General features: G+C 44.7%; 2 protein-coding genes across 3 annotated transcripts in view; both read left to right on the top strand.

The window, feature by feature from the left end:
• Positions 1-4,610, top strand: part of RNF114 (ring finger protein 114) — a 37,394-nt gene extending 32,784 nt beyond the window's left edge. The window contains exons 6-8 of one of the 2 annotated variants that reach the window (XR_011972351.1): positions 163-450; positions 2,181-2,267; positions 3,121-4,610. Coding sequence is in view for 1 of the 2 variants with exons in the window: in XM_072633579.1 (XP_072489680.1) it covers positions 163-216 (54 nt within the window). In the remaining variant the exon portion in view is untranslated. Of the gene's footprint in view, positions 1-162; positions 1,178-2,180; positions 2,268-3,120 lie in introns of those variants that run through there. The other variant, XM_072633579.1, reaches the window with a different exon arrangement.
• Positions 4,611-8,441: 3,831 nt separating this feature from the next.
• On the top strand, positions 8,442-14,232 carry SNAI1 (snail family transcriptional repressor 1). Its single transcript, XM_072633577.1, has 3 exons — positions 8,442-8,620; positions 9,093-9,611; positions 12,944-14,232. The coding sequence occupies exons 1-3, from the start codon at positions 8,542-8,544 to the stop codon at positions 13,123-13,125; spliced, it is 780 nt and encodes a 259-aa protein (XP_072489678.1). The 5' UTR covers positions 8,442-8,541; the 3' UTR covers positions 13,126-14,232.
• Positions 14,233-20,029: the final 5,797 nt, after the last annotated feature.

Raw genomic sequence — 20,029 nt, 5'->3', positions numbered from 1 at the left:
TTGGTTTCTTTGCCACCTGAAGTTTAAGTGATTTAGTCTGTTGTTTGTCCTTCATTTTAGAAGAGGACCAATGACATTACAAGGTGATGTCTTAACTCCTCACGAACTGGATTTAAAAGAGGCAGAATTTCATAAAGTCATTAGCCTCACTCTCTCTTCCAGAGTCTTCCAAGTCCAGCAGCAAGACAAGCGTCAAGATTGCTGGTGATGGCCTAGGATGCCGTGGATGACCTTGATATCTTTGTTGTCTGACCAAGTTCTAAGCATTCCATGGCACTTGTTTCAGCTGACTTCATGACCTTTGGAACAAATTATTCTCATCTACCTAGTCTTCTGGGAGGAAGTCTTCACATGCTTGGGGGTAGATACCCCTCTAACTCACAGATGGGTTTGAGACTTGTCAGCTGCCTTCAACTTGGTTTAGCCCATCTGCTGAGAAGGTTTTTCTGGGTATGTCCATTCCTCATGCTATAACTTCTTGAAACTATGGGTAACAGCCAGATGCCGTACACCAAAGGTGGATTTGAAAGTAGAATCCAACAATATGTTGTTTACAAGAAAAACACTTAAAATATAAAGATTCACACAGGCGTAATGGCATAAGGCAAAATTTATTATGCTTCAGAACTCAAAAAAAGTAGCAATCATGATTTCAAACAATATTAAAAATAGCATGGTTAAAAGAGACAAGCAAGAAAACTACATTTTGCTTAAAGCTATCTAGATAATGAAATAATATCAATACTTCATTTATAAACTGAATGACTTTGGATCTAAGGTCTTGAAAGAAAGGTTAATTGAATTTCAAGGAGAAACAAACAGAGAAATTATAATAATTGTGCACCTTAATGTGTTTCTTTCAAACCTAAACAAAATTAACAAAAAGATGAATGAGAAAGAAACTAAATATCTGAAGAGGATTTTAGAAAATTAAATAGAACTGAACTTTGACAATTACTGAGTAAAAAGGAATATATATATATATGTGTATATATACACACACATACATTCATTCATATATATTTCTCAGGTTTGTAAGGTATCTTTAAAAATTAACTGTACTAACACATAAAAACCTCATAAATAAATGCAGAAAAACAAATGTTCACATCTTTTACTGACCACAATACAATAAAAATTACAATAAATAAAAAGCATTTGAAGGAGCAATTCAAACTTAAATGGAGACTAAATCATTTAATTGTAAAGAAGTGGTTGATCAAAAAACAAATCGTAGATTTGTTTCATAGATAATTTCATCAAATAAAATTACTAAGATGAGACAGCATACTAAAAGTTTTGGAAAGGTATATAGAGGAGTATCATTGTATGTGTTGAAAGTCCCCTAGTATGAGGGCAGGATTTGGGGAGGAGAGAAAGACTGTGAGTCAGGGACTGAACTCATTGAGGAAAAAAGGGAAGTGTCTGGGAAGTCAGTGGATAACAGCTACCAGAATCTTGATTAGGTGGCAATAGTTGGTTGGTTGGTTGTTGTCTTTTGTTCTTGAAGAGGACAAAAATGACATCTCTATGTCAGAGTCAAGGTATAGTGTGTCCAGCTGTGACTGATCAGACCAATATGAACTCAGAACACTCTACCACAGGTCAGGCACAAGTAGTCCATAAGAACAGTTGGAGTGGAGATGTCTAAATTTGCACATCTCATGTTTCTTTTGTGCTACTACAATTCTGCTTCAATTATAAAGCACAAAGCCTTCTCTAATGTGGACATGCTATGCTGTGCAGTCCAGCCCTTTGCCAGTGTCTCCCATGCCATGCAAGTGATTCTAAAGTTCTTCAGAGATACTTTGAGAGTGTGTCCTTGTATTGCTTCTTCTGACCACCATGTGAGTGTCTGCCTTGTGTGAGTTCTCTGTAAAATAGTACTTTAGGCAAACATGTATTTGACATTCAGACAACGTGGCCGGCCCATCAGAGTTGCACTCTCTGCAGTAGAGTTTGAATGCTTGACAGTTTAGCTTGAGAAAGGACCTTAATGTCTGGTACCTTATCCTGCCAGGTGATCTTCAGGATCTTTCTAAGGCAAATCAAATGGAAGCAATTCAGTTTCCTAGCATGACACTGCATACAATGGTGAGGTGTGATCTGTAGATCTTCTGTAGATCTTCAGTTTGGTAGGAAGTCTAATACCTACCTCGTCTTTTCCTTACTTCCTTTAGAGTATTCCAAATACTGAGGTAGCTCTGGCAAGGTGTACCTCAACCTCACGATCTATGCATACACCTTTGGGAATTAATACTGCCAAGGTAAGTTAACTTATCCACAGTATTCAAAACTTCATTTGCTGTAACCACTGGTTTCACATATGGATGGTGTACGGCTGGCAGATGGAAAACCTGTGTTTTCTTGGTATTAATTGTTAGGCCAAAATTAGCACAAGCAGCAGAGAATCGATCTTCACTTTGTTGCATCTCAGCTTTATGGACTGAGTGAACCTCAAAGGAGAGGTTACTGAGTGATTGTGGCATCAGGAGAGCCTAGAAATGGAAATGGGGATAAAAGGGATCTCCAGTTCCCCTGCTTCTACCAGTGAGTTGGGGAGTTTGAATAAATGTGCAACTGGAATGGGTAGCCAGGGAAACTATGTCATTACGAGGGAGCCAGGTTTCAGTGAGAGTCATGAGATGGAAGGAGTAGGAAAGGAAAAGATTTAAGATGAGAGCAAGTTAGTTACCTATGGAGCAGGCATTCCAGAGAGCACAGTATGAAGGATGGGCAGGTTTGGAGTGGGATATTGGGGATGGTGAGGAGAATGGGAACAAGGGAATGGGCAGATGGGTGAGTAATGACAGTTGGGGGGGGGGGGTTCAGAATCTCTAGGATGAGTTGGGTATGATGAGGTAAGGGTTTGTCAATCCTTGAGGAATTCATTCAGGTAGGTTATTAACATGCCTAAAGGTTTGGCATTAGAGTGGAGTTCTCTCAGGGCATTGGGCAGTATTGAGTAGCTGGAAGGTAGAGAGAAGATATCCATAGGCAAGTTATCTATAGAAGGAATGAATGGCATTTCAGATCTCAGTCCTTTCCAGCAGGCAGACCAGACCAGCATGATAGGTAGAAGAAGCTCAATGTAGTGATTCTTCTTTTTTTCCTGGCCAGGTAGACATAGCCAGACTGGGAGACTCAGGAAGGATCTTGAATGAAGAAAGAAAATTCAGGGGTGACTTCCAACTGAGAAACTAATGAAATCAAAGCTGGAAGGAATCTTATGCCATAAAATGGCAGATTCAGATGAGATCTTGGAGAGAATCTACTCTGACCTCTTCATTTTACAGGTAAGGAAACTGAGGTCTAAGGAGTTTTCTAGTTCCCAAGTCAAGCACTTAAGTGCTTAGAAAGTAGTTGGGAGGGTCAGCTAGGTGTCAAAGTAGATAGAGTGCTAGGCCTGGAGTCTGGAAGATTTGATCTTCCTGAGTTAAAACCTGGCATCAAATACTTACTAGCTGTGAGACCTTGGGCAAGTCACTTAACCCTGTTTGCCTCCGTTTCCTTATCTGTAAAATTAGTTGGAGAAGGAAATGGCAAATCACTTCAGTATCTTGGCCAAGAAAACCCCAACTGAGAGTCAGATACCACTGAAAACAACAACAGCAAGGAAGGCACAACTGGGATTAGAATCTAGGTCTATATTCTCCAAGTCAGAGCTGGCATTCTCTCTCTCTCTCATAAACACTTTCTAATCAAAACTGAATGCTGTTAATTTATGATGACCAAGCTTGACCCCAAAGAAGACATAGGAGAAGGCATTTCTTTGTAGGGGTAGGGAACTCTAGCTATAAAATACTACATATGACATCAGTTCCCCCTCCCCCCAAACATTTGTTAGTTATGCTGAACAATTGGTTTTCCTCTTTTTTATTCTTTGTTCTAAGTCATGGTTCTCCTTTCCCAGTCCCTATTCTAACTCTGTTTAGACCTATCTATCATTTCTTAGCAGCCTTCTCACCCTGGAAGGGTGCTCTGGATGTGCTCTGGCCAGCCAAGTTTACTCCTGCACTCCTCTCCTAGTCCCTCCTGCCTATCTGGACTTCCCCACAGGGGAATGGTAGTACCTTCTCTTCTCTCTCCCTGCCTCCCTCCCCCACCCCTGTCACTTTTCAGCTTCCTTTTATGTTTTGTCTTCGATTTTAGAATGTTAGCTCTTTGGGGGTAAGGACCATCATTCCTTTTGCTTCTATGTGTGTTCTCAACTACTTTGTTGTTGTTGTTTTCAGTGGTGTTTGACTCTTGGTGACTCTCAGTTGGGGTTTCTTGGCCAAGATACTGAAGTGATTTGCCATTTCCTTCTCCAGCTAATTTTATAGATAAGGAAACTGAGGCAAACGGGTTAAGTGACTTGCCCAGGGTCTCACAGCTAGTAAGTATTTGATGCCAGGTTTTAACTCAGGAAGATCAAATCTTCCAGACTCCAGGCCCAGCACTCTATCCACTTTGACACCTAGCTGACCCTTCCAACTACTTTCTAAGCACTTAAGTGCTTGACTTGGGAGCTAGAAAGGAAGAGGGAGAGAAATATTGAGAAATGTAAGTATTGTAAAAAAAAAAAAAAGTTAAAAAATGTATACAAAATAAAATAGATGTTTTATTGATATTTTTAAAAATCTCAAACATTCCCTAGTGATTCTTCTCCAGCCTTTCTGACGCACTATATTAGACCTGGAGGAGTTGAGTACAAAAATCTCAAACTACTTTGGACCAGCAGAGGGCAATAAAGTATTACTGAGAATGTAATATTCACCTCATCTATAGAGACTGAGTGGTAGTCTGACCCTAACTTAGGCACCTGACTCCTTGACCACTAGGTTCCAGGATGCTCCGGGAGAGTATTACTGTTGGAAGAAATGATATCTGGCCAGGCTGGACCAAGGTCAGAACTTACAAGTTAGTGGCTGGCCTCCCTCTCCTCCCCCAGCTCTGGGAAGCAATTAATTTCCTGTCCTTGGACATCCACGACAAATGACCCAACTCCTCTAGTGGATTCACCTTGAAAGAAAGTCAAATGGCCCTTTCCTCTTTCCCAGGAAGTTGTGAACTAGACCCATTGTTAGGGGCTACTTTACAAGTATTCAATCAAAAGACCGAAGGGGCTTAAACTTTTTGCTCAGGTATCTAATCTTATCAGCCCCTGAGGTTACTTTACAAGCTGTCCACTCCCTAGACCCAGGTCTTGTGAACTTCAGAGCATTTGGGGAGATAATTGGTTTTTCAGTGATTCAATCAAAAGAGAATCTCCTGTTCCAGACTTCAAAGGGCTCCTAAGATGGAGTGTTAGCCAGGAGGGTGTGGGGACACTGGCAGTTAGAATTTTAAAAGACTTTGAGTTTACACCTAACATTTGGTAACACCTGAGTTCTACCAATTGGGGTTCATGGATCTGGATCCCAAATGTCCCTTCCAAAAACATCCAGTCCAACCTCCTCATTTTACAAAGGAGGAAACGGAGGTCCAGAGAAATTGAGCAACTTGCTAAAGATCCCCCAGCTAGCAAGTGACCAGAATGGGATGGGGAAGGTAGTAATAAATGAACTCTTTGAGAGTTATCAGATAATTTGAGGTGTGCTGAGTTTACAGCTCATTTGTAATCCCAATGACAGAATTGTCTTTGAAGTCTGACCCCACCACCTGAAATATGGTAGATAGCTTTAAAGACCTTACCCCAACCCACCCACCCCTGTGGCCCTAGGTATATCATTCTCCTCTCTGAGTCTCTGTTTTCCACTTCATAAAATATTTAACATAATCAATAAGGTCCTTTCTAGCTAAAGAATTCAGAGACTTTAAGAATCACAGGGTGTGGGGACCAGGGGCTGGTGGTTTAGGGAACCACTTGGCCAAGATCTCTCACATTTATATAGGACTTTACTCAGGACAACCATGAGAAATAAAGTGGTTAAAGGATTGTTACCCCCATGGCCCCAACTGAGGAAAGTGAAGTTCAAGAGGGTAAAGTGATTTGCCCAAGGCCACACAGGTTAAAACAGGGGTGTATGTAGGTGTTAGATGCTCTCAATGGGGGGTGGGGGTGGATTCAAAATAAAATTTTGTTCCAGGGCTTACATTAATTATCAAATGAATATACCTCAAACCATGGAACTCGGAAAGTGCCCATTCATTAGCATCTCTGTTATCCCACCCTTGCTAGCTAGGGGAACTCGACTTTTCCGTACCTTTCCTCCATAAAAGGAGAGAGTAGATCTCTAAGAGACCTTTCGGACTTGTGGTGAATTCGTCTGAGTGTGTGTGTGTGTGTGTGTGTGTGTGTGTGTGTGTGTGTGTGTGTGTGTGTGAACAGCAGTGGAACCAACGTGTTCTGATTTCAGATTCACTGACTCCCTTTCCAGGACACAGGCAACTTCTACTAAGGGCGTGGGAGGCTGATTGTACTGGGTTTGGAGAAATCCCAGCATGGCGCCTGCCTTGTTTCTGGGTGACACGGGACAATTCCCACTCAGTTCTTCCACTCCCTTCCCCCACCCCCCCCCACCCCCCACCGCGCCCATCTAGTGAATTCCTAGCATATAGAATTCTAGACTCTTGGAGTCTAGGAGGGACCTAGAGGTCATCTTGTCCAATTTCCCAGTTAGAGAACCCGCTTAATGAGTCTCACTGGTACGCCTCCCCCCCCCCCCCCCCCCCCCCCCCCCCCCCCCCGCCCCCGGCCCAAGCCAGGCACAGTACTTTGGAGCAAACAGCACAGGTCAGAAGAGTGAATGCTTCTCAGTTTGCGCTCTACCGGCACCTCAACTCTTTAGATCTTTCTCTGAGCCCATTTTCTCCTCTGAAAAAAAAGAGGGTGTGTATATCCTGCCTTGCAGGCTTCATCGGTGTGCTGTGAAGATGAGGTCAGAGCAAATGTGAGAAAGGCTAGTAAACCTGAGAGGGCTGTAGGAAACTCTCACATGCTGGTAGCACTTTAAGGTGAATGTAATGTTTTCCCTCCTAAGCAGCCCGTAACGGTTAAGGAAAGCAGTTATTATTAGTTCCATTTTACAGATGGGAAAACTGAAGCTCAGAGATGAGACCCCCGAGTCATAGTAAAGCAAGAGACGGAGCTAAGACTCCAAACCCGGGTATCCGGTTTCCCTTCTTTTCGTTACTCCGCTACATGATGCATTCCCACCTGAATAATTACTATACACGCATAACATATTATTATGGCTAAATACATGACCTTGGGCAAGTCATTTCTATTCTTGGCTTCAGGTTGCCCTATTCTATCCCACACCCATAATTATCAGAGGAGCTTGGACTCTATGTTCCAAAGTTCTTTCTAGTTTCGACTTTGTCGTTCTGGTTTTGGGTGCTGTGTTTGGGCAAGGGGGTGGGGAGGTGAAGGGAAGGAAAGTTTCCTGACACCTTCTGGGCTCCCCTTTCTCCTTCCCGTCCCAGGAGAAGATCAAAGGCCCAATTAAGGAGGTGTTAAGAGCAGAAGCCGGAATTTCAGGTGTCAGTCCCCAGGGCTAGGGGAGAGGGTCCCTGTGGATTGAGGGAGGAATGGAATTGTAACGACTTGCCTAAATTGGGGAAGAAGAGAGAGCGTGGTGGTGTCTTGGAAAGCGCCCTGGACTTGGAAGTCCGGGGCTCTGGTTTTACATCCCCGCCCTAACACTTACTGGCTGTGTGACCTTGTGCGTGTAGCTTCACTTCTCTGAAGATTCGTTTCCTCCTCTATAAAATGGGGCTGGTCACGGTTTTTCTGTTGACTAGGGGTATTGCGATGCAGGTGCTTTGTAAAACTTAAAGCGCGGAGGGGAGCGGAGAAGTCACCCCAGCTTGGGCTAGGGTCGCCAGAGGGCGCACCCGAATCGTTGAGAAGTCAATTCCGGATCCACGCAGGGCAGCGAGGACTTCTCTGGGCTCTCACTCGCTCCCGCTCCAGCACTTAATTAGGTCACCGACAGTATCTAGAGTCCCAAACAACCAGGGTAGGGCACAAAGGGGCTCCCAGAAGGCGCGAGCCCAGGTCGGTCACCCCTCTCACGGCCCTGGGGCAGAAGTGACCCACGCATCCTGCCTCCTACACCTGCCCGGCTCAGGTGCTAGAAGGCTAAGCGGATGGGGGTGGGGAAGGAGGGAGGTGCGACAGCCGCCACGTGTCCCGGCGCAGGAAACTTGTGAACTCTAGAGTCTTTTACCACAAGAACGGAACACCAAAAGAATCAAGCTTTCATTGCGCACCTGTTCCATCAGCCAAAGACCCCGTCTGGTCAGAGGCCGGGATGCGGCTCTGGGCTGCAGGACCAGTGCTCTGTCTGAAGCCACGCGGACCTTGTGGGTCCCAACTCAGCACCTGCCCCGGAGACTCTGAGGGCGGGGCCTGCGGATGGCTCGGTTGCTGATTGGCCTAGAGGTGACAAGTGGGCGTGGCGGTCCCGCCTCCTGCCACTCTGGGCTGAGATCCCCTTTATTAGGAAGTTCCTGGGGCTGGCAATTTCAGACTGGCGTGCGAGAGCTTAGTAGCTTGAGTTTCCAGTACGGTATCCCAGGCGCAGTGGTCCGCGATCGAGCCCCGGATTCGCCATGCCTCGCTCCTTTCTTGTCAAGAAACATTTCTCCACCAGCAAGAAACCCAACTACAGCGAACTGGAGAGTCAGACAGGTAAGGCACCGAGCTGGGTGGGCAGTAGCGGAGGGAGGGAGAGATTGACCGGGAATAGGACCAACTTTAGGTAGACAGAGTGGGCGACGTTGAGGAAGAGAAGGTACCAACCTCTGTGGAGTTCCTGTAGCCAGTGGGATGGAAACATTTGGGCACATCTGGATGAACTCTGGGTGCCGGCGGGATGAGCTAGTGTGGAAGTCCTGGAGTGACTTGGGGATAAAAAAAAAGGGGTCTTGGGAGTAGAAGGGGTTGGAGGTAGGGTACTTTTGCTAAGGTGCCAAGTGGAAATGGTTCCCTGAAATTTTTGGAGCTTGTGGTATCATTTAGCCAGATGGGGAAGGACCATTTAAGAGAAGCCGAGGACTGGAGAGATGGGAGATAGATCTTGGGAGAAAAGGATCCCTTTAAACTGTAGAGGATGTGTCCTGTTTAACCCTCTTCTTTCCTCTCTTCTTTCTCACGCTTCCAGTGATTGTGTCTCCCCACTTATATGACCAATCCTACCCGATGTTGGCCATTCCAGCACCAGAGGTCCTCAGTCCAGCAATATGTTACCCTCCACTGGTCTGGGATAGTGGGCTACTCTCTAGCTTCTTTACCCCCATGCCAGCAGCTGCTCCTGGACCCCCAGAAGAGCCCAAGGCCCTGGACCTGACTTCTCTGTCCAGTGATGATTATGACAGTGGCAAGGGGTCAGATCCCCCAAGCCCAGTCTCCCCGGAAGAGGAGGCAGAGAAGTTCTCCTGTGGTCAGTGCCCGGAATCCTACACCACTTTGCCTAGTCCCTCCAAACACCAGCAGCTTCAGCACAGCGAAGATGCCCAGCCTAGAAAATCGTTCATCTGCAAGGTCTGTGAGAAGGAGTATGTGAGCCTTGGTGCCCTCAAAATGCATATCCGAAGCCACACACTTCCCTGTGTCTGCAAGATTTGTGGGAAAGCTTTCTCCCGGCCTTGGCTGTTACAGGGTCACATCAGAACCCACACAGGTAAGTGACCCATAGTGTTTTCTATTCCATCTCCTTTTCCTTTTTCACACATGTTTTAGGATTTATAGGATTTCAGGTGAGGCCTTGAAACACAACTAGATTGTTGGGAATGGGAGGACTCTTAGAGATCCCGTTAACTCAGTTCCTTCATTTTTTTACATATGGGGCAGGTTCCATGCTGTTCCTACTATAGTTTTACGGAGTTAAAATGGGACAGTTGATAGCCCTATTAATGACTGAGGGGGGGTGGGGCGAGGATGGCTTGCCTAAGATCATGGAGCTTAATGCCTTACTCTTACAAGTGTAGTAATGCTCTTTTGTTCATTCATTCATTCATTGATTTTAGCACTGTGATCAGTTGATTTTAGCACTATGACTGGTATCCAGGCCATCTTAGAGAACCATGTGTCAAGTGCCTGGAGGCTTGAGAGGATACTGGAAATAAATAGGCTTGAAGCTGTTAGCAACAACAGACACTTATGAAGTATTTACTGTGCATAGAATTTCAAGGGAGTGGCTAAGGAGATAGAAAGTGATCTTGTCTCACTGCTTTAGTTTAGTTTGTCATTTTGCTCTGGGAGAGGCTTTCTTTGGGTAACCCAAGTTCTCTCCCATTTCAGCCAAATGGGAAAATGGAGTTTTGGATTCGTGAGAGTACTCTTAGGAAGACTGTGATGTTAGCCACCCACCTGGCCTAAACGTGGGTTGAGGTGAAAGGCTCAGACCAGGAAGTTCCCCCTCCTCATTTTTCCAGCTTCTCTCACCCATCCCCCCCTCATAAGGGCTTTTATATGCAAAGAGGCCTCACCCATTCCAGCATCTGGCCTCTAGGTTTAGTGGAAAGAGATACTTAAACTGGGATACAATCCAATACTGGATCTGTAAATTTATTAGCAGAATGACTTTAGGTAAGTAATTTCCCCTCTGGGCCTCAGATTCCTCATATGTAAAATAAGGGAGTCGGACCAGGTGACCTCTAAGGTCCCCTAAGATCCTATGATCTTACTGTCTACCTGGTAAAGTCTTAGGTGCTTGGGGGGGACTCTTATGCAGCCCACTCATCCCCCAGATTTCCCCTACACATATATATACATACATACATACATATATATATAATTTTCTTAAAGGGACATTCATTCAAGCTGGAAGCCAAAAAAAATCCTGCTACAAAGCTTCTGTTGAAATGCATAATTTCAAACCTTGATTTTCATTGTCTGCTTTAATGGTAGCTTTGGGGGTGGGGTGGGGGGACTGTGAGGGCTGGTGGAAGGAAGGCTGAGCAGGTGCTGTGATGGAGCAATATCTGTGCACCTGTTACTGTGGGCCGGGCAGCTGCTGGGCCCAGGGTGCCTTCCCCTTTTAATCCAAGAAGTGTCACGTATACAATGCAGCCTTTCCCTGCCTTTATGCTCCACACAGGGCCGGGGCAGCCTTGCCGGTGCTGATTTCACACTTGCTTAGCATGGTATAAAGATGTCTGAAGGAAGTTGGTTGAGAGGCGGAGGCGATCCACTGGGGCATAAGGCTTGAAGGCCTCAAAAAAAAAGGCCCTCCTTCCCCTCCCCTTACTCCTCCCCCCCCCAAAGCTTTTTCTTTTTAAAAGTCTCTTTTTTTTAAATGAAGTTTTCATAGGAAAGTCCATGGCAGATATGATTTCAGAGAGTCCCTTGGATTCCCGTTATGGCTTAATATATACTTTCCCTTATTCTAGTTCTACCATTTCTTATTTGTTCCCTTGGAGAGTTCCATACCATCAATAAGATTCAGAGCTAGAAAAGACCTTAGAGAAAATTGAATCTAACCCTCTCATTTTATAGAGATGGAAAATGAACCTCACAATTTGTGACTCTGCTAGGATTCATTCATTCAACAAACAAATGTTACATACATGTCACTGGATTTGCCACTGGAAATCAAAGAAATTACATTCTACTAGGGGTATGAAGGTATAAGATGGATACTTATGTACAAAGATCCATATAATTCAAAGCAGGTAGCAGAGGTTGAGATGGGGCAAAGGAGACATCCAAAACAATCTGCCATAAGGAGAAAAGCACTTTGAGGTGGAGGTGTTAGGAAATTTTAAGATCTGGAAAGGTGGTGCTTGTTTGGAACTTTAAATGAGGGTAATGACTCTCAAAGGAGGGCCAGGAATATGGATAATGCACAAAATGAACCAAGGCAGATGTCCTAGCGGCTGGCAAAGGCAAGGGGTTTGTATTTTTATCAAAATGGCAAATGGGAGCCACAGAAGGTTTTTTTGAGCACAGGAAGAGGGGCATTTTAGACTTCTAGGAGATTCCTCCCCTTGAAGGTGAAAAGTACGGTGGCTAGGCACAGTTCTTAGGTAAAGTAGGTACTTTATAAATGTTTGTCAATTAGGAAGATTATTTGATAAGAGTGTAAAAGATTGGGAGGGGCCAAAACTTTGGGCAAGGAAATCAATTAGGAGGCCATTATAGTCATCCAAGCAAGTGGTGATGAAAGGCCTAAAGTAGGGTAATAGCAGGTGGAGTAACTAGGGCCTTTGACTTCAAATCTCATGCTGTTTCCACTGAACCATACCCTGCCCCTCCCTAGGTGGCTAGTTCAGCTCCCTGTGGGCTACAGTGTTTGTCTCTGGCTTTCGCCTTTTTTTCAGGTCCCTGATTGTGTATAATAACATGTTTTCCATAGTGCTTTTGAGGCCTATAAAGTGCTTACCTCACCACAGTCTGGTGAAAGAAGTAGTACATGTGATTATTCCCAATTTAAGGATGAGGGAAAATGGCTCGCCTGCCTTTTACAGTTACCAAGAGGCAGTTTCCTGCCATTCAGCTGCAAAGAGGCCCAGGATGTGAAGTCAGAACACTTCAGTTCAAACGCTAGTTCTTCCATTCATTGCCTCTGGGAGCTTGGACACCTCCCTTCCCTTCTCTGTAAAACAGGGGGACTCCTGGCCTTAGAAGGGCCTTCCTTGTCATCCGTTCCAATCCCCACTCATTTCAATAGGTGAGGAAATTTGGCCCCAGAGGTAGTGACCTGCCCAAGGTCGGTCACCTGAGTAGGATTTGAACCAGGTCGTCTGACATCATAGCATGTTCTTTCCCCTGCACCACAATTGTGGGATAGATGGACTCCAAAGCCCCTCCCAGCCCTAAAATCTGTGGAACCAGGATACGAGTGTAATCAGCCCTCCGCTAATATCTTAAAGACAGTGCCAAGAGTCCCCACAGTTCAGATTCCTGGGCTCGGGCGAAGGGGTGCGGTGGGGTGGGGTGGGGTGGGACCTCCCTTTAAGCCCACGAGGGAGGAGTGTTCCTCGGGAGCCTCACCCCGCCTTGTCTCCCCAGGGGAGAAGCCGTTCTCCTGCACGCACTGCAGCCGGGCGTTTGCCGACCGCTCCAACCTCCGCGCCCACCTGCAGACCCACTCGGACGTCAAGAAGTACCAGTGCAGAAGCTGCTCGCGGACTTTCTCTCGCATGTCCCTGCTGCACAAGCATGAGGAGGCCGGCTGCTCGGGCTCCCGCTGAGCCGGGCGCCCCCCTGCCCGGAGCCCTCCCCGTGTTGCGAAAGAGCCAAGTGAATATTTGCCATTATGATTTTTCAAGGGGAAAAAAAAAGTTTCTATAGGAAAGAGCTCCCTCTGTGTTAACTCCAGCTGTGGAGCAACATGCCCCGACCCCCTCACGCCCCCTGCTCCCCCTCCCCAAGTTGCTGCTTCATTCCTCAATGAAAGGACCTGGTGGCAGTTTTCGTGGCACCCTCCCCACCCCACCCCTCCGCACCCCACCCCCTTTCGGACTCTGTCTTTTTTGAGGCCGTTCCGGCATTTCCTGACTGTAGTTTACAATCTGAACCGTGACAGTTGCAGCTGGTGTCTGAAATGTCGCTCACAGTCAGTCTCGGGGGTGTCCTCAGCCTCCTCCGGCGGGGAGGGGGTGGGGGGAGTGATGGATTTTCTTTTTCTTCTTTGGTGCTTTTAAACCAAGTCTGTTGGTCACTATTTCTATTCAGAATCCTACAAATTTCAACACCCCACCTCCTTTTGACTCCAATATGAAGGACAAAAAAAGCAGTCGGGGTGTCCCAATGAACCTTTCCCGGTGGGTTCTGAAGGTCTGTCTGCTTCTTACTGGAGGGAGCCACTGCAGGTCTAAGGTGTAACCCTGTGCGTGGTGGGCTATGGTCCTGCTGCAGCCACAGCGATGGACCCTTGGGATGCCCTGGGATGCCCAGGCCATGGACAACCTCCCTGAGAAGCATGAGGAGCCATTGCAAGTCTGAATCCCTATTTCTAGGGTAGCTCTGAGCTGGAGCACCTGTTCATATGACTCCGAACTGCTTTTCAGGAGAACTGTGACTAATAGTAAGCACTTGTCAAGCCATACAATAAGGGGGCTGTGCAGGGCCTGGCCCACTGACAGGTGTGTGCTCAGCTATTTATGGTGCCAGACAGGTGCACCAAATAGGGATCTCGGCCTGTTTTTTTCTCACATACTCAGAAGATGTTTACATTTCAAAGGTACACTGGTATTTATATTTTTATGCCACATTTTGTACTGATGAAACATTTTTATAATTATATACACACAATTTATTGATATTCAATAAAGTGCTTAATTTATAAAAATAAGTAATCATATGGATGATCCAGCTTTGATTTCAAAATATGCTTTCAAGGGTTAAAAAGGCAAGTGAATGGATTATCTGATGCAGGGAGGGGGACAGCTGGTGGAAGAGGTCCTTTCCTCCATTGCCTCCCCACCACCTCTTGTTGGTTTGGAAATGGTCTGTAGAGTTTGAAGGAAAGAGTTTTTGACTTGGGAATCAGAAAAATAAAAAGAACCCCCAAACTTTTGGTTTAGTGTGACCTTGGCCAAGGTTCTCTCCTGATTCTCAGGTTCCAGTTTGAGATCCTTGATGAGAGGAATGGACCAAGGGCTCCATTAGCTCTTAGCTTCTAGTCAAATTCAAATTTCATCCACTTCTAGTCCTAGCCCCTAATTGGCAGGGGAGTGGGGGCAGTAATGATGGGGGAGCTTTGTGCAGACATGTTTCCCAAATAGGCTACAGTAAGTAGATCCACTCCTCCCCCACCCCTTTACTCCAGAACTACAGGCCTAGGAAGCTCTAATCTATACCTTGAAAGGAAAACATACTGTTGACTTTTGACTTTTGGTGGATACAGGAAAGGTTTCCCATTCCCCAGCCCCCATCCACATCTCATTCAGGGCCTCCTGGAATTTGTCTTTAGAAGGCATGGAGTTGGGGGTGGGATGGGAAGAAAGGTCTATTATTCCCTAAAATCCAGAGTAGGAATGTGGTCTTTTAGGGAGGAAGACAGCTTTCCTTGCAGGTCTCCCTCTCTATATACAGAATGAGCTCCTTGTGGGATAGACCTTGGCTGACCCACCTCCTGGGTGGTGATAAGCATGAAATGTCTTTTGATGGGAGGAAACTGGATGAGATCTTTGCTGTGGAGGAAGTAAGGTTGAGTTACCAAGGCGAGGGTCTCCCAGTTTCCTGTCTCCAGAGTCAGGAGAGGTTATCTCCACCAATGGAATGTAAATTTTTTTTGTTTTGTCTTTATAACTTCCATACTTTAAAAGCATATATGAATTAACAACAAAAAAAGCATCTATTAAGTGCTGACTTTGTGCAAAGCACTGTGTTAAGTACTAGAGATACACAAGAACAGTGAGACAGTACCTGCTCTCAAGTTCACTTTTTAATCAGAAAAAGACTCAAAGAAGAGCTGCAAGTCAGATGGAAAAGTCCCATGATGTTTAGGGCACAGCAGCAAAGCAGATAGTGCCGCTTTTTCAATATCATTTCCACTGAGCAAGACCAGTTTCTGATGTTCAACTATTTAACAGTGCTAAGGACTTGGGGTGACAAGTTTCTGAGTTTTTCATAGCTGTGACTGCAGAATTCTCAGAAGAATACCAACCTACATTTCCATAGGGGCTGCTTCCTTTGATGATGGTTTTGGGGACTGGGCTGGAATCAGGACTGTTGATCTGGGGGATTTATCAGATTCAGAGTTAATGGGCTTACTTGCCAGTTGGTGGCAAATGGTCATCAGTTGATGGTGATGGTGGCAAGGAACTTGAACCCTTTGGAGACAGTGATTGCTCCCTTCACTGATGGCTGTTAATTCAGGACTGGAAGCAAGACTAGGGACCTTCTGAAGGGGATTGTTATTCCCAAGGCTCTTGGATTCTGGGCCCTGGGCTATCTCCATTGGGATCTAAAGGGAGGTGGTGGTTGAGGTCATAGTGATAATGTGACTCACCTACCATATGCTGACTCTTGGTTCTGGACATTTTCACTGACTATCTCCCATGCCTGGAATACTCTCCTTTCTCATCTCCTTTCTCGTCTCCTTTCTCATGGTTTTCTTCAAGTCCCAGATAAATTCCCACATTTTATAGGCAACCTTTCCCAATCCCTCTTCAATCTAGTGCCCTCCCTCTTTATTTTTTATTTATCCTGAGTGGTTTGTTTGTACATAGTGGTTTGCATGTGTTCTCCCCATCAGATTATAAGCTCTTTAAGGGCAAGGATTGTCTTTCTCCTTTCTTTGTATCTCCAGCACTTGGTTCCATCCATAGCACCTAGTAGGCACTTGATAAATACTTATTGACTATATCTGTGTGTGTGTGTGTGTGTGTAGGTGCCTTGCTGCTTCAACTCACCTGCAGTTACTACTTAATACAGGACTATTGAATCAAACAGAAATATTCAATAGCAGCAAAATTTGGTGGGGAAAATATTGGATTTAGGTCAGAAGACCTCCATTTCAGTCCTGGCTCTGGCACTTAGAGCTGTGTTACTAAACTACTTCATCTCTGATCTCAGTTTCCTTATCCATAAAATGGGGATGATAATTCTTGAACTAACTAGAGTATTAGAATCAAAAATGCTATTCTAAGTGTTAGCAACTGTTAATAATAGAAGGCAACTTTAGGGATAGCTTGTATGCTCACCTTGGGTTCTGCGGTTTCTTGTTGTCAAAAGGAAGGACTTCTTGGAGCATGGCCTCACACTCAGTCCCCAGTTTCCATCTCTCTTAGTCTACCTTAAATGGACTTGAGCCTTCTCATTTCCTTAGAATCATAGGATTTTGAGCTATGAGATCATCTAATCCAACTCCTTTGTCTTATAGATAAAGCAACTGAGGCCTCGAGAGATCTGGTGGCTTGTCCAAAGTCATGTAAAGCAGCATAAGCAGTATTCAGATGTTGCTTAGTCGTGTCTGACTCTTTGAGACCCCATTTGGAGTTTTCTTGGCAAAGATATTGGAGGGATTTGCCGTTTCTTTCTCCAGCTCATTTTCCAGATGGGGAAACTGAGGCAAGCAGGGTTAAGTGACTTGCCCAAGGTCACACAGTTAGTGTCTGAGGCCAGATTTGAACTCAGGAAGATGAGACTTCTTGACCCCAGGTCATTTTATCCATTGCAACACCTGATGGCTTTTCAAATTCGTGTGTCCTACTACAAGTCTAGCCAGTAACTTCTTTGGCTGCACTGAATGAATCTCAAATGAGGATTTTTTTTTTCTTTTACAAATGAGAGGGACCTTAGAGGCCATCTAATCTAACTCCCTGATTCTACAGAGGAAGAAACTGAGGCCCTGAGAGAAAAAGAGACTTGCCAGAGGTTACATAATGAGTCAGTGGCAAAGACAGGAATAGAAGCAATATGGCACAGGGGAAGGAGCATCAGATTGGGAATTAGAGGATGTAGGTTCCAGTATCAGGTCTCCTATTCACCACTTGTGTGACCTTTGTAGCCCCAGATTCTGTTTTCTCCTCTGTAAAATGAGTGGAGTTGGACAAGATCAGGGCCTCTTAACCTGGGGTTCATGAACTTGTTTCTTTTTTTTTTAATGAGACAATTGGGGTTAAGTGACTTGCCCAGGGTCTCACATTAGTAAGTATCTGAAGCAAGATTTGAACTCAGTTCCACCTGACTTCAGGGCTGGTGCTCTATCCACTGTACCACTTAACTGTCCCTCATGAACTTGTTTCTAAAAAACAAGGGGGCAACTAGGTGGTGGAGTGTCTAGAGCCCTACCACCCTGAAATCGGGAGGATCTGAGTTCAAATACCGCCTCAAGATACTTGACAGTTAGTGAGACCCCGGGCAAATCACTTAACCCTGACTGCATCAAAAAAATTTTTGATAAACAAATTTCAATATATTTGTTTCCTTTGTAATCCTGTATGCATTTTATTCTGTGAATGTAAAAACATTATCATGAGAAGGGGTCCACTGGCTTCACTAAAATGCTAGAGAGTCTAGGCACAAACAAGGCAAAAAGCTTCTGGGGTTCTGTGCTAGGGGTTCCTAAATCTGTGATTTTGTGGTCACTAATGTCTGTTTCAACTCCAGAAACTCTGAAACCTGGGTCCCCTGCCCTCTCAGCTCAGTTCTCTGCACCAATGAACCAGCATGTCTCCTGATGGGCCCACCCAGTTCAAACCAATCCTCCCCTGGGAGTCTCCTCCTCCCTTCCCCCAACCTTTTAGTATTTAGGAAGGGGAGGGGAGGTGTTTTTTTTCTTCTTCTTCTTAAAACAGGAAATGGTGAAACACAGTCAAGAAGCAGATCTTAATGACTTGCACATTTCATCCATAAAAGCCTCCTGATTCCCAAGCCCTGGCTTGTGAATGATGTCCTCAGGGGAGGGGCCCCCCTAGGGAAGCAGAGAAAGCTGAGGTGGACCTAGTTAATCCTCTTACCCAGTGGCATAGAACCTCAGGTGACTTCCTCCTGTCCTGCACTGAACCTGGGCAGATCACACCAGATCCTATCTCTGCTGTCTGGGGGGGAATCCTCAAAGGACCCAGCTAATAGGGACCTTGGAACACAGAGTGTCAGAACTGGAGTACATGGAATGTTAGAGATCTCCTACTGGAAGCCTTTGCTTATCACCATGAATAGTACTCTCTCCTTCCTCAAATTATCATGCATATATGTATCTGCCTAAGTATTATATAGAACATAGACTCTGACAGCAGGGAATGTCTTTTATCCTCAGTGCCTGACACAATGCATAGCATGTAGGTAGGTGCTTAATAAGTGCTGATTGAATTGAATTAGCGTTGCACTATCAATGTTCTTTGATCAGAGGATGTTGGAACTTTCAATTACCTTTGTTGTTGTCCTTCAGTCCTTTTTGGTCATGTCCAACTCTTTGTGATCCCATCTGGGTTTTTTTGGGGGGCAATATAGATACTTTAGCAGTTTGCCATTTCCTTCTCCAGATCATTTCCAGATGGGGAAACTGAGGCAAACAGGGTTAAGTGACTTGCCCACGTTCACACAGCTAGGTTGTATCTGAGGTCAGGTTTGAACTCAGGAGGTGAGTTGCTGTATGTACTATACCACCTAGCTGCCCTCCAAGGACCTTAGGGATCAACTAGGGCAACCCCTTCATTTTACAGAAGAAATAGCAGGAAATGACCTGTCAGTAAAGGACAGAGACAGTATTTGAAACCATGTGCTCTGACTCCTAGTGTTCTTATAAAAAAAAAAGAATTAAATAATGATTAACAGAAATCTATTTTCTCTCCCATCCTCCACCTAATTTGAAAAAAAAAAATCCTTGAAGCAAATATACATATTTCAGACAAAATAAATTCCCTCTATGGTAATGTCCAAAAATATGCATCTCGTTCTGCACTCTGTGTTCATGACCTCCCTCTCAGGAGGGGTGGATATCTTGCTTTATCATCAATCCTCTGCAATCATGGGATGGTTATTTGTATTGATCAGAGTTCTGTACTATAGCTTTCAAAGTTATTTGTTTTTACATTGTTATTGTAAACAATTGTTCTGGTTCTGTTTACTTCATTCTACATCATTTCCACATCTCATTGAAATCATCTGTTTCCCCATTTCTTGTAGCACAATAGTATTTCATTACATTTATATATCATAATTTGTTCTGCCATTTCCATTTTTTTTCATCACAGAAAGAGCTGCTGTAGATATTCAGGTACATATGGGACCTCTTCCTCTTTCTTTGGGTACAGACCCAGCAGTAAATGGCTGGGTCAAAGGGCATGCACTGTTTAGAAACTTGTGTATACAGTAATTCTAAATTACTTTCCAGAATGGTTGGACCCATTTACACTTCCACCAAGTATGCATCAATACTTGTGTTTTCCCACAGTCCCTCTAGTTTTTGTGACCTAGAAATAAATGGTCACCTCATAAACAAATTAGATAAATAAATTTTTAAAATTACCTCTCAGATCTGTGGATTGAAGAAAAGTTCATGATCAAACAAGGGAAAGGATCACAGAAGATAAAATAGATCATTTTAATTACTCAAAGTTTAAAAAGGGTTTACATAAACAAATACAATAAAGCTAAGATTAAAGGAAAACAATTAACTGAGGGGAAAAAATCTTTGCATCAAAT

Source organism: Notamacropus eugenii, chromosome 1 (genome assembly GCF_028372415.1).
Source record: "Notamacropus eugenii isolate mMacEug1 chromosome 1, mMacEug1.pri_v2, whole genome shotgun sequence".
NCBI lineage: Eukaryota > Metazoa > Chordata > Mammalia > Diprotodontia > Macropodidae > Notamacropus > Notamacropus eugenii.
Note: the sequence above shows the minus strand (reverse complement) of the source record. Positions and strands in the feature narration are given on the sequence as shown.